General features: G+C 40.2%; 1 protein-coding gene across 3 annotated transcripts in view; it reads right to left on the reverse strand.

Annotated features, from left to right (window-relative positions):
- Nucleotides 1-15242, reverse strand: part of TBC1D22A (TBC1 domain family member 22A) — a 443842-nt gene that overhangs the window by 415564 nt on the left and 13036 nt on the right. For all 3 annotated transcript variants that reach the window (XM_073328376.2, XM_073328375.2, XM_073328374.2), the window contains exons 3-4: nt 7139-7479; nt 5767-5946 (exon numbers count right to left, since the gene is read on the reverse strand). In XM_073328376.2, the coding sequence (XP_073184477.1) occupies nt 5767-5946; nt 7139-7479 (521 nt within the window). The remainder of the gene's footprint in view (nt 1-5766; nt 5947-7138; nt 7480-15242) is intronic.

Consider the following 15242-nt stretch of genomic DNA (forward strand, 5'->3'; position numbering starts at 1 on the left):
CCAGGGCTTCGCCTGGGTCAGCAGCAGGATCGCGAGGGAGCAGCCAGCAGCCTGTGTCTGTCTCCCTCCCTGGTACTCTCTTCACTGGGCAGAGGGCCCCGCCCTTTGTACTTCCTGTCCCACCCTTCCCCTTCCGGGGATTGGCAGAAGCTTGGCCTGGCCCAGCCCACTCAGGCTGCAAGGGTGGCTCTTTACCCTCTGGTTCGGAGAGGAGCCACCCTGGCTCCCTATACAGGGCTTCTATTACACTGAGTGAAATAAAAGGATTCTAATGCTTTAACGAGAGTTAACGGAAACTGTAGGTTGAGATGGTATTCTGTGAAAAAGCAGAATATAGTTGTGAAAAAATTTAAAGTTGTTCTTAAATTGTACATATCACATATTCTTTCTGAGGCAGTGGTTAAGTATGCTCAGGTATGCAAGGATCTGGAACCTAGCATCAAGAGCCAGTAAAAGTCTGTGCTATGTGGGTATTGAGGCATTGCTCAAAGAGAGAGTAGAGAGAAGGTAGCCTGGGCAACTTTTTTTTGATGCTTTAATCTTGGTCAGGCATGTCTATGCTACAAGTGCAACAAAGGCACAGCTGCAGTTATGCTGCTATAATGTAGACACATGCTAGAGTCACAGAAGGGGGTTTTCCGTTGTAGTAAATCCACCCCCTCAACTGGCAGAAGCTATGCTGACAGAAGGATTCTTCTGTTGACCTAGCAATGTCTTTTTCACACCCCAGAGAGACCTAGCTAGATTGACCTAAGTTTTAGGCACAGACCAGGTCATAGATTGAAACCTGTAGGTGAGGATGCATGTGCTGTAAAAGGAAGTAACGAGCTTGTACATTTCAGCAACTATGGAGCTGGCAAGGTAAACGTATGCCTATTAATAGGGTGTACTGGAGCACCGCTGAAAGGCAGAGTTTGCATGGGCAATTTTAACTCTGCATTTCCTGGTTTTCAGAAGTTTTGAGTTTTGCTCAACTCAACATTCCACAAGGGGATGACATACGACCAAATTAGCCTTAACTATGCATTAATTAATTTTGGGGGGCCATTAAAAGAAACCTAGGAAATTCAAAGAGGAAAAGATATGTTTTGGTAGGAATTAGCAGTCCATAATATGTACCACAACTTGCATACCAAACCAAATCAGCCTGTAGTCAGCAGTCTCCTTGCTCTCCTGCAAACTTCTGCAACCTCGTGATCCAGTCATCTCCCAAGATCCACATATTGGCAATCATGGCAGTGCATATATTGCTTTTCCCTGAGCAATCAAGCTACTTGCACTGTCAGTTCCACACCTCGACACCGTGGGTCTCTGGAAACACCCATATTAATCTGCTCCAAAATCAGGAAGTAACCACTTGATCCCCTCCCACTAATGCTAGTAAAATACAGATTCTCAAAACAACCAATCCAAGGATTGCCGACCACTCCGTCCCCTCTCCCATCCAACCCCTTTGCAGCTACAAAGCCCTCTTCCTGTCATCCCATCTCCCTCTTCCCCTGCAACACACAGTCCTCCATCTCCAGCTCCTCCCGACCCAAAATAACACAAATTTTGGTTGCTGACTATTCTGCTGCGTTCACAGTAATCCTCCCCATAAAATAAATACATGTTATAACAGATAACTGGTAGAAAGTAACATGAGTTGTTAAAATCTTCATTGCACAGGCGTACAAAGGTTCAGACTAGAAACACCAGGGGTGGGATGTTCAGCACATGCAAAGGCATTGGCACATTCCCTCAAACTACCCAGGCAAGCAAAGAAACTCAGGTTTTTCCCTTTATTGGTTCATATGCAATATGAAATCCTTCCAAACTGTACATCTACGCAAGCGAAGTAGTGAACACATTCCTAAGTACTGTTTACAGTCTGGGTCACTCAAAGATTTAGTGGGTGCCATGCACTCTCCGTAACCCTCAACCTGGGAGAGCTGAGGAATGCAATAGGTTGGGATACAGTGTGATTGGAACGCATTGGCAGAACTAGGGCTGCAACGTTGTTGGGATGCACTGACAAAGCGGGGGGCTACCATGCCTACCCATCACCTGAGCCCCCAACCTGTCTGGCCATTGATCCCCATATAGTCCTCCCCATATAACCTCCCACCCATCACTGCAACCCAAACCTCCTCTCCCCCCCCCATCTCCCTCAAATACCCTGATTACGTTCCTCCCAATATAAGATGCCACCCATGACTCACAAATTACAGCAACATCCAGCTACTCAGTTCAAAACTCCTTTTGCCTTCAGTGAGGGCTTGTGATTAATTTATCCTTAATTGTGTTAACTAAAGTTCAAGCTTTCAAGAAGTCTGATTAGAGCCATCATTAATACCTCTCAGTTCTACAGTACAAGACAGCAGAAGGCAACCATTTTTGAGGTGGGCCTGTAACTCAGGAACCCGTGGGTCAAATAACCCCAAATCTGCATCACAAACGCTACCCCACGCGGCATACCACATTTCAAAACAATCTGGGTAAACATTTGGATTTTAGAGCACTTAGAGTCAAGTAAAGTACATAAAATGGCAAGAATGGATGCTTTTCCTGTATGGGTGCACAGATTTTACAATGTCTCCATTAGGACAGTGGTCTTCCAAGTGTGACTGAAAGGATTAAGGGTAGTTATTGAAAGGATCAAGGGTAGTTATTCTATTTTGTGTTCTAGTTTGTTGATACTTATTTCTCCCATTATGATGGAAGCAAAAGCATTGAGATAAGAACACGTCTGTGTTGGATATTTGATAGTCTATTAGATAAACACTCAATTTTTCTGGAAGCTTTTTGTAAGAGCTTTTGGACTTCAGTTACAGGACAGCTTGCCTACAAATGCAAATACAAATCTCATCCTGCAGCCTATTATCTGGCTCCACCACCACCTCTTTTTCAGCAATTTCCCTCAGCACAAAATTCTCTTGACTTTCCCAGAGTACTTTGGGTTTACATTTGACGTTCAAGAACACCTTTTAAAAAGGTTGTCTTTGCTGCAACAGTGAGCTAAAAATTAGCATCTCCTCCAACTCCCATCCCCAGAAAGTTCTGGTAGTCCTCTCCCAGAGTCAAATTGCATGTTGAAGTATGTTCCAGTAGTATTAACAGGGAGGTATACTACATAGAAATTAGAGTGTTACCAATAACGTATGAAAATTGATATTACCCATGTAAATTCTCTATCAGTAAAAAGACCCCAAAAAAATAGCCACAGCTCTAGATTTATGAAGCAATGCTACTACCAATGTCTGAGCTACAAACAAAAAATATTTATAAATTCACTATTGCTCTTAGTTTTAACTCACCCTTTTAATACTATGAAGTTACATTTATCAATTTAGCTTTGTAGAAACAGATGAAGAATAGTTGTGAACACAGATCCACACTAATTAGACTGGATGAGGTGTCAAACAAAACTGCATTTGAGCAGATATGGAAAAAAGGAGTTAATCTTGATCCTGTTTAGTTCCAAGAAAAAATATTGAGAAACTATTCAATTCCTTTACATGCAGAAAGCAAACAACATATCTGTATTTCCTACTTCTACATTTATAATGGGAAAAGGTAAAAGTATTATTTTTTCAAGTTTAAAAAAGTTCAACAGGAAAGAACAAGAATCAAGTTTTACTTATGATTATATGGACGCAACTCCCATTGAAATCAGTATGACTGCACTAGTGTAACAAAACAAAGCAGAATTTGGCCTCAAACATTTAAGCTATTTGTGCTATTCATAACATATTAAACTACAGGAATATGGCCAGTATGTTGACTGTATGGGGAAATATTCAATGCACACAGGCATTCGCATGAGTATGTGTCTGATTATGTTGTCAGAGTTAAATAGATAAGGCTAAATTTTAAAAAGTTCCAATACTCATTTTATAATCTTACGTCTCTTATTAGAATACTCTGTTTTAAATAGGAAATGTATGATTGTATGACTGTTAAGGCCTATAGCAACTGCATAGCTCATGAAGTTATTACTGTTGTCTATATAATGCACTCTAAAAAGAAATATATTAGTTCTGGCACCTTTTAATTTAGTTACAATAGAATTCAAAATGTCCAAAGATGTTACATGTTCATTTCATATTGATCTGCTTGTAATGCTGCTGTTTTTTATTCTGTTACTTTGTGGGCATCAACAAGTCTCTTGTATTAATCTAGGATAGAAGAGGGGAAAAAAAACACAAACACCATGACTTTGACTGAACAGAATACTTCTATACTGCAGAAGTTTGAAGAATATGAAGCCTAACAGCACATTAAGATTTTCTATCGGGGTCTTGGTCCATGATTAGGGCTTCTAGGGCGCTACAGTAATACAAATAAATAAAATAAATAAGAATAAGAATAAGAACAACAAAAATATCAAAAGTCAGCTAAGCACTTGATAGGTAAAAGAAAAACCCTCACAGCAAAGTCCTTAAGCTCTAGATGTGGGTACAGTAGGCGGGAAAAAATAATGAAAAAAGGATTAAAGGAACTATTTTCAGAAGAGGCTAGTACCTGCAACTCCCATCAAAAATCATTTATCCCAGGACCTCTAAAATAGTCAGCACATGGCTGCAAAGGAAGGCAGTGGAAGAACTGGGATTAGCAATCAGGGGCCAGTCAACTCAGGAACTGCAAACATACATTTCTCATTTCTTTCAACAAGAGTTGCATGCACACATCTTCCAGGATGACCCAATTCAACATATTCCCACTTCCTTTCTTATTTTTTACTTTTGCCAAAGATTTATGTGGTTCAGAAGAATTTAATCAACTTCTCCAGGTGCAGTATAATCTTTCTAGCCTCTTTAGAGGCTTACTTTTCTATCTTGGCAATTAAAATGAACCTCAGTGATTCTGTTACCACTCTCCATATACTGAAAATGGCTATGACTTTGGAGAAGCCCTTAAGACGTAGCTGACTACTACATTTCCTATAGCCTGGAACTCCAGGAGATGGTGCTGAGATGTGAACAACTGGAAGACCTCTTGCTCACGTTGTATGATAATTATTTCAGTAAATTCATCTTCACTTTTTTTTGTGCATTAAGTTACAGAAACAAGAGCACTGTCAGATATTAGTGCAACATATATAAAAATGGTACTGGTATGGTAGATACTATTAGTCCTTGAACATAAAAAATGCTCATATGGAAGACAAATAATGATACTTTGATACTATATAGCCTTTCACTTCTTGACTCCTTTTCCCATTTACACGAGTTTGGATGTACCCACGATTCTTCCAGTTGATGGCACAAGTTCATTGGTCTTGGAGTTACAATCCATTTCTCTTCAATCTTTTCTTGACATAGAGCAATCTTTTTTTTTTCTTATGTTCATCCTATTTTTAAGTGTCAAATACCACCTGAATTATGCTTTCCAATATCCAATCTACCCTCTATCTTCAGTCTATCATTTGTTTCCACGAGTTATTAAAATAAAAAATACTCAGCGAGTTATTTGGACGTATAGTGAAATAAATACTGCAAGGAGGACAGGGCAGATCAAAAAAGCCACATTATACCAGGTAACAAAAGAATTTAAAACATTTTGATGTATACCAACTGTATACTACAAGCGTTAGAACAAGATCACAATTGCATCTTAAAATTCTTAACTCAGCCAGTTCAAAACTGGAAACACTTTAAGTGATTAGGAGAGCAACTGTAAATTCTCACCCACATTATATAATATGGTATGTCAAACTGACAAAATAATAAAAGTAGGAGTTCCTTCTGTTAAAATCCACATCATTTTTATTTTTCATGTACTTACCCAGATTCGTATTAGGACCAGCAAGTAGTTGCTTAAATTTGTCTAATCTGAATGCCTCTCTTTCAGTTAGTGCCGGAGTAGCTGAGGTATCATGGTCTACCACTTCACCCTCTAATGGATCTGTTGAAGCATGTGGAAGGGACTGTGACCTCTGCATGGAAGAATTTTCACTAACACACTCTACAACAGAAAAAGGAGAGTATTAAAGCCCCCCTAATTCAGAGATTCTCTGGAAGTCAATTTAGGCCACCTTTAATCTGTTCTACACTATGACTCCAATCAATTTTAAAAACAGAATCTTGGGGGAAGTTTCCCCAGTGTAGACCAAGCCAGCAGTCTCAACTGCAGATGGCTTCTTAGATTTAGGAAAATCAGAGTTTTTCCTCCAGGACTTACAAGACCTTCAACAGAACACATCAGTCTGGGATGTCATACCTCAAAGGTTAAGGCCCATTTAATTATTTTTTGGGCCCAACTATAAAGACCAGTATACTGCTGAAAGCAGTCTTTCGCAACTGTTGTGGAGATAGGGAAAAAAAGCATAGCTCCAGTTATTTAAAAGACCACCATGCATGATATACACAGTCCAAGTCAGTTGAGGTTGCACTGCTTCAGAGGAGTTCTGCCCTGCCCTGCGCCCCCTCCCCATCATCTACAATTTAACAAAGTAGTTTTAAAACATCAATCTTAACAGATAACCAAAAAAAAAAACCCACAAGATAAACAGATACTGGAAACCAAGAGTGATAAATTTTTATAGGAGTCTCCAAACTATATCTAAGCACATAAAGTTTTATATTTTTATATATATAAATAAAAACTTTATCCTCACAACCCACCAGTGAGGCCCAAGAAAGTTACAACATTTTACAGATGAGGTAATTGACAGACTCAGTAAGGAAATACGGTGCAATTAGAAAAAGGGAGGAATGGAAATATGGGGTTGGTAGAACTAGGCTTTGACCTTTCCTTTTAATGAAACTTTAGGCGGTCTATAAAAACAAATAGAATTTTAAAACCTTTTGTCTGAGCTGCATCTTAACTGCAAATTTTACCCAAAAAAAGATATGTATTTTATAACCAGTCCTGAAACCATCTTGATTCAGTTGACCACTTTACTAAACTCAAAGATCCAATTTATCCAAAGATCCACCTCATTGCTAGTGTAACAGTTTGAAAACAAGAAACGTCTTGTTTTCTCACGCCAACATTTTAAAGCTTGTTTTGACATGCCAGGTCCTTTTCATTAATTCATGCTCACCATCAATATTTTTTCTTGTGGTATTAAGTTTTAAAATCGACACTACAAGTGTTTAGCATTTTGAAGCCTCTAAGATTCAGACTTCAGCATCATTTTCACATCTTATCGTACCTGCAGAACTTGACGTATGACTTTCACTGACTGACTTAACCAGCCTGTTGTCACCATACGCCACTGAAGGCAATTCTGAAAATGGTACTGGTTTGTCTTCCTGCAGCTGTTCCTCCTGCAGTTTATGCTGTTCTTGTAGCTTGCTGTGATTCTGAATTACTTTGTTAGCCGTTTCCATGACTACATCTGTATTTAAACTTTCAGCTGCCATTGCTAAGAGTTCATCGTCATCATCCCCAAGATCCCAAGCATCACTTGTGTTACTTTCAAATTCTTGGAAGGTACTGACTTTCTTCAATTTCACAGGAGTTGTTGGCGGCTTGGATGCTGGTTTTATCAAGCTGTTAAAAAAAACAAAAGACACAACAGAACACACAGTTAGGTGTAACTTGTTTATCAGCAGTAAGAGCACTAGTGAACAAAGCCAAGAGGGGGAAAACAGTCACATTTTAAATCAGCCCAAAGATGGTCAAAGACGCAAGTGGCAGTTGGCATATAAATTGTCACTGACTTTCAGTCGGAGCTGGGCATCTAAGTGTATGAGCAAAAAACCCACAACAGCGAGTCTGAGAACCTGGGTCAACTGACTCAGGCTCAAGCCGCAGGGACTAAAGATAGCAGTATAGATGTTTGGACTTGGGCTGATGAAGAGGTGGAGTTAAGGACGCTACTGAGCGGGTGATTCAAGTCATGGAGGAGCAAACACAGATGCTAAAAGCCTTAATGCTGCTGCAGACTGAGCAGATGCGGGCCCTCCCCCCCGCGGCACATTCAGAACTCTTTTCCGTGCCTCCCCCAAACCACTCACACTGTCCTTTCTGCTTTCCACAAGTTCTCAATTTCCCGTTCACTCCACCCCCTCAGACAACTTTCAAAAGGATAGCTGGACCTACACAGAGTTTTGAAAGTCTGCTCTTCCCGTGTACCTCCTTTCGGAAATAAAAACCAAGTTTTTGAACGATAACTAACCTTTATTTGTGTCCTACAAATTGAGATAGCAAGCACTACCAAGACATACACAAGCAGTTTAATCATTTGCTTACTGGAATTGAAGGCCCCAAATTTCACAATTGCTTCCTATGAAAACTAGATGCAACACTGCAATACCAATCACAGAGATATATATTACTGGTTCTCATTTTCAAAAAGTGTTGCCTCGAAGCCTCCCTCATTCAAATTGCCCCTCTGATAGCCCTGGTATCTGGCTGCTCAAAATCAGCCAAGCGGTCTGCCTCAGCTCTCCATCCCTGAGCAAACCTTTCACCCTTAGCTTCACAAATATTACGCAACGTATAAAATGTGGCTATGAGCACAGGTATATTACCCTCATTGAAGTCTAATCTGCCAAAGGCATTGCCAGTGCACATTTTATCTGTCGAAGGCACATTCCACAGTCACCTGCACCTACTCAGCCTGTTGTTGAACTACTCCTTACCGCTATCCAGGTTTCCAGTGTAACGTTTTATGAGCCATAGTTATAAGGGGCATGCTGGGGCTCCCAGGATCACCATGGGCATTTCAACATCCCCCACTGTAATCTTCTGGTCTGGAAAGAAAGTCCCACTTGCATCTTTCTATACAGGCAGGTGTTCTTGAAGATACGTGCGTCATGCACCTTCCCGGACCAGCCGGTGTTGATGTCAGTGAAACGTCCACAGTGATCCACAAGCACCTGCAACACCACGGAGAGGTACCCCTTCCTATTGATGTACTGTGGTCTGTGCCCAAATTGGAATGTGTGAGCCATCTATTGCCCCTCCACACTTAGGGAAATCCATTTCTGCAAAGCTGGCTGCTATTTCATGCACATCTCTCAGAGTCAAGGTCCTTCGTAGCACAATGCAATTAATTGTCCTGCACACTTGTATTAACGCAGCCCCAATGGTTAACTTCCCTACTCCAAATTGATTTGCGACCAACTGGTAGCAGTCTGGAGTTGCAAGCTTCCACATTGCGATTGCCACGTACTTCTCTACCAACAGGACAACTCTCATTCTGGTGTCCTTGCGCCACAGAGCTCGGGCGAGCTCCACACACAGTTTCAAGAAGGTGGCTTTCTGCAGCCGAAAGTTCTGTTGCCACTGCTCGTCATCCCAGACCTGCATGACAATGCGATCCCACCACTCAGTGCTGGTTTCCCCAAGTCCAAAAGTGATGGTCCACCATGTGCAGCTGTTCCATGAATGCCAAAAGAAATCTAAAGTTGCTCCTATCCGTATCACACACCATATCAGGCAACTGGGAGTCTTGTTCAGTTTGGAACTTCATGATTAACTGCACGGCCATTCGTGTTGTTTTAATGACGGTTATCAGAGGATAGGAGAGCAGTGAGGGATCCATCCCTTCACACAAAGATGCCAGGGTGCACAGCAAACAAGGGCTGTTGAAAAATATCATGAAAGAAAGCCGAAAGCCCATGGAATGCCAGGACGGAAAACAATGCATCATAGGTAGGTACCCACAGTGCATTGCTCACACTGTCGATGATAGTGCCCCAACTGTGGATGCACTCTGCCGACAGAGGGAGCAAGTATGAACATGCAATACAGATTTTTATTATAGTGCTTTTTAAGCGTCGACATAACTTTTGTTGACAAAACTCTGTAGTGCAGACAAGGCCTTACACTTAGATTGCAAGCTCTGTGGGCAAGAGACCATATTTTTATTCTTTGTTTCTTTAGCACCTGACATAATAAGTTGCCGGCTCATAAATAATAAGCATGTGTGACATGACTATTTTAAAAGTGCTACTATACCACTAATGCTGAAACGCTTACGTAAAACTAAAATTTCTATCAAAAACAAATTGTTTATCTATATTTTGGGATAAAACATTACTGCTACTAAAAGCATAGGGATAATTGTTTCACAGATATTCGTCCACTCCTGCTACTTAATCTGTGATATTACAATTGTCTCAACTATTGTAACTATCTCCACAACAGAAAAGATTAGGATTCACAGGAGGAACAAGTAGTAAGGACAGATAAATGAAGCAAGAGATCTTCTCTGAAGGGGGAATTGTACAGGAAAAAAAACAGGACACGGCTAGTCTGCACAGTGGTATTCTTCACAAGTGCACAACATGCTCCAGAAGAATGATGAAAATCAAAAGCACTTCTTGTACTTAGGGAAACACAAGCATGAAAACAAAAATCTCAATATAAATCACGATACTCTGCTACAGCTTTCTGTATTCCTCTTATTATTGAAAAGTTGTCCCCTTCTTATATTAGTCAATCTTCCTGTTTACACTATTAGAGACACAAGGTGGGAGAGATAATATCTTTTATTGGACCAACATCTGTTGATGAGATTCTTGTCTCTCACCAACAGAGAAAGCTTGATAATTAGCAAAATTGGCAATGAAATTAGGAAACATTTGTTAAAATTAGATTCATTCTTAACATTATGTGAGAAAGTAGCATAAATGCAGCATTAGAAATCAGAAGTTATGCATACAAGGGTTAGGAAATTCTAAAAGTTAAGATTTCCCTCACAACTGTCACTTGGCCAGACTGCACAATATAAAAAAACAACAACAACTTGAAGGTACTTCTTGTCAACCCCTATCCTGAGGTGAATAAACCAAGGCCAAGGAAAAGTAGAGTTCTAAGGAGAAAGAAGCAGCTTTAGTACGGACGTCTGAAGTGAACATGCTCCAACAGAGCACACGGTTAAATTGAGCTTAATTCTTAACTTCCAGCAATGGCACTGTTGGCCTTTCTCCTCCCACCCCAACCCATTTTCTCTCTACTGTATTCACTCTTTTACCAAAACTTCTTTCCTCTATAAAGGTCAACAAGACTTTTAGCCCAATATAACGTCAACATATTTTTGCTTACACTGTGTATCAAAACTGAATTGAAACAATGTAAATAAGAAACAGGATACACGATAGGAATTATGGAGTCAAAATCTGGAGGGAGGGAAATGGAAAATAGGTCAAAGATATTTTTTTTAAAATGAAGTTCCCCTTTCACATGATTCACAGCTATATTTTCTTGCTTTGACTGTTGAGCACTTCATTTCTCAGCCTTAATATTATACTATGTCTTCCACCTAGTTTGTTTTAACAGGAAGAGACAAGACTGAAGCTATTTATTTTATTGAGCTCATTAACTCCTTGAATTGGAGTGACATGATAGGCCTATGAAGTATAGGAGCTCAAATGAATTAAGGTGTTCTTAGAAGCATCCAAACCAAACAGCATGTGAAAACTGCTCACTTTTAACGTTCCAAATTTAAGAACTACTGGCCTAATTCGTCTCAGTTTTGGATTATGTAGTCTGAGGAAGTGACTAAGAAAGAATAAGAGAAGTGAAATTTCTAGCTACAGTCATCTGACTAACCTAAAGATAGCTTTTTTCAATGTGAGCTGCCTTCACTTGGTAGCCAGCTGAAGTTCTTCCCATTCTGAGGGAATTTGATTATTTTGTGAATACATAAATCAGATGAATTTGGGCCAAACCACTTGCTACTGAGGTTGTGGAGTGGATTCTGGAGGAGATGTCTTCTGTTTTCTCTGGTTACTCTTAGGCCACCAATGCTCACTGAGATACGAGAGGCATTAGTAGTATTTCATTCCACAGTCTCTTATTAGGACGTGTCTCGCTCCTGGCTGGTGAAAGCTAGTAGGGAAGCATTGTGTCCAATACTGGTGGAGACTATCAACACCTCCATTAAGGTGAGTGGGTTGCCAGCTTCACTTAAGCTTTTGTGCAGCCTCTGCTCCACAAACCAATGCTGGAAGCTCACAGTGTAGCTAACTACCTATCGTCCAGTATCCAACCTTCCATAGTTGGTCAAGACGTCAGGTGAAGTTTTGAAGTGTTCCATCTCATCTCATCTCCTGGAGCTACTAGGAAAGTTAAACCAGACGGCATGGTTGCAATGCTTTCAGTATACTGATAATACCCAGCTCTCTCTGTCACTTAATGCAATCACAGCTGTTAAACACTTAGCCCAACATCTGTGAGAGACAGCTGGTGCTCCTCAATGCCTCAAACTGAAACTCAATCATGGTAAACATGAGAGAAAGCAAATGGGTTGGAGGAAGCAACCCAAAGACATGGTATCTCCCACAGATAAGGGCACATATGTATCATATGTTTTAATTATAAGAGTTTATAATATTGGGTTATTGGATTCCCCAGCTGCCGTTAGTCATATAGAGATAAAATTCATGCACTATTTTTTATTTCAGAGTTGCAGCCATGTTAGTCTGTATCCGCAAAAAGAAAAAGGAGTACTTGTGGCACTTAGAGACTAAGAGACTAACAAATTTATTTGAGCATAAGCTTTTGCTCAAATAAATTTGTTAGTCTCTAAAGTGCCACAAGTACTCCTTTTATTTTTTGTCTACCGAAGATACTTCAAGAATTTCTGACAGATGTAGAGCTTGTTAGATATAATCCATGCCTTTGTCACCCTCAAGATTAGATTACCATACTGCACCCTATATGGGCTACATCTTAAATCAACCCAGAAACTCACGCTAGTGCAGCATATACATGGCAGCCTGTTTCTTAAATAGCATTTCTTGGTGGAAATATGTGAAACCAGTGCTCTGTGATCTGCCATGGCTGTGTATTAGTTTGTGAGTGTAGATTAAAAGGCAGCGGTTTTGAGCTGTTAAACCCTAAATGGCTTAAAGCTTGTCTGCTTGAGAGACAGTATCTCTCTCCCCCCGAACCTTGTGTGCTATATTGCCACAGCTCTGATGATCAGAGGCACTGAGCAAGAGCTCCCTTGTTTAAGAGAGGAGCTACCAGTAGAAAAGTTTCCATGAGAGCTGTTCAGCATTGCCCACATTAGTGTACAAGTCTGTTGGCCAGCAGGTCCCACTACAAGGCTTATTTACTTGGGCTTTGCAGAATGGAGTGGCGGAAGCCTGTGTAGGGATAATGACAGGTTTCAGAGTAACAGCCGTGTTAGTCTGTATTTGCAAAAAGAAAAGGAGGACTTGTGGCACCTTAGAGACTAACCAATTTATTAGAGCATAAGCTTTCGTGAGCTACAGCTCACTTCCTCAGATGCATATCGTGGAAACTGCAGCAGGGGATAAGGAATTTGACACAGTTTGCTTTAGCTTGTATATATTCTCCTTATTAATGCCTGAATGTACTGAATAGAACTCGAAAAATGGCAATAGCAATGCCAAATTAGAAAGATAACAGTACCATTACCACCTGTGTAGAACCCAATCTCCTTTTTTCCACCCCTACACTGACCTTGAAGTTCATACATAGCTGCTTGTATTGGAACATTTGATCAGACTATGGACTTAATTCTGAAGTCTCAGGGAAGTTTTAATTTGAGTTCTTATGTGAACCAGAATTAAATGCAAAAGCAACTAGATTTTAACCCAAACCACTTGATATGCTCACTAGCTTGTTAGTAACTTGCAAATGGTACTTTTAAGAATGCAGAAAAAGAAGTTTTTTTCCTCCTTTGGCTAACAATGTAATCCATCGGTCATACTACATTCTGTTATATTACGACATTTAATAGAACATAAAAATCCTACAGAAGCCTGAAACAAGACAGTCTCAACTGCTTTTGTGGAAAGTATCAACAGTTCTGTGCTATTGCTGATGAAGCAGTCATAGGTGCCCATGTTCAGTTTACAATATTTGGCATTCCTAGGAAGTCCATACTCAAAATATAAAATTAATACTGTTTTCAATTACTATTTGGAACTTTCCTTTTTTTCCCCCCCATTAAAGATGAGATAATTGTATTTTTTAAACCAAAAGCCAGCTAATGTCTATTTGTCTAATAAGCCTTGGGACTTGCAAGGATGTTGAAAAATCTTTTTAATGCTTTTAATTCACAAGAGCGAGAACATTTTTAAATTATATTAAATGCACTGAGTCTCGGTCTACATTATGACCAAGTCAGCAAAACTTATGTCGCTCAAGATTGCAAATATTTCTTCCCTCAGGCGACATAAGTTCCGCAGACATAACAGTGTGCACACAAGTGCTTATTTTGGTGTGAGAACATCTCCTACTAACATAGCTTAAGTCGCTTGCAGAGGTGGGGGGTTTTTTTATGCTGATGGGAGAGAGCTCTACCATCAGCATAGAGCGTCTTCACCAACTATAGCAGTAAAACTGCACCACTGCAGCGCTGTATGTATAGACATCACCTAAGAGTTTTGGTGCTGTTAGACTTGGCAAGGAATTTTTTCTGTTTTATCATGGCCATGGATCTAGTCAAACAGAGACTCCAATTTCAGGAGTATTATTTTATCCAAATACTCTTATCACCTGAGACATTGATAATAATATATAATGGAAAAGTTAAAAAAAAAAGTCCATCAGCAATTCTTAGATCAGGGGTTCTCAAACTAGGAGTTGGGACCCTTCAGGGGGTCACAAGGCTATTACATGGGGGTTCATGAGCCATCAGCCTCCACCCCAAACCCTGCTTTGCCTCCAGCATTTAAAATGGTGTTAAAAAAGTGTTTTTAATCTATGGGGGGGGGGGGTCGTCGCACTCAGAGGCTTGCTGTGTGAAAGGGGTCACCAGTATAAAAATCTGAGAACCCTGTCTTAGACAATATGGAAGGTTATCTTCATCCCTATCATAGAGTCCTTTCTTACATCAAATCCCTAATCAAGTTAGTTCCTCTTTCATAGTAATGGGACTATACTTCTTGTTTGATTTGTGTAAACACCATGACTGCCAGGTTAAAAAACAAAAAAAAGTTAACTCTCAGACCAACCTTGCTCTCTACAGACTGCATATCAGTGGTCTTGTGTGCCTGAAATCTGAACTACTTTGGGAACACCTTCTAGGTCTGCAACAGAATCATACAGCAAAGTAGCATGAAGAAGAAGGGATCATGAAATATCTCATTGTGCTTTTCCCATTTCTATGACAGAATACATCAGATAGTAAATGAAGAACATATAGAGGTGTGTGAAGGTTCCTTCCCCACTCTGAACTCTAGGGTACAGATGTGGCGACCTCCATGAAAACCTCCTAAGCTTACTTTTACCAGCTTAGGTTAAAACTTCCCCAAGGTACAAACTATTTTACCTTTTGCCCTTGGACTTTCACTGCCACCACCAAATGTCTAACCCAGTTTATTACT

This window comes from Lepidochelys kempii, chromosome 1 (genome assembly GCF_965140285.1).
Source record: "Lepidochelys kempii isolate rLepKem1 chromosome 1, rLepKem1.hap1, whole genome shotgun sequence".
In the NCBI taxonomy this organism is placed as follows: domain Eukaryota; kingdom Metazoa; phylum Chordata; order Testudines; family Cheloniidae; genus Lepidochelys; species Lepidochelys kempii.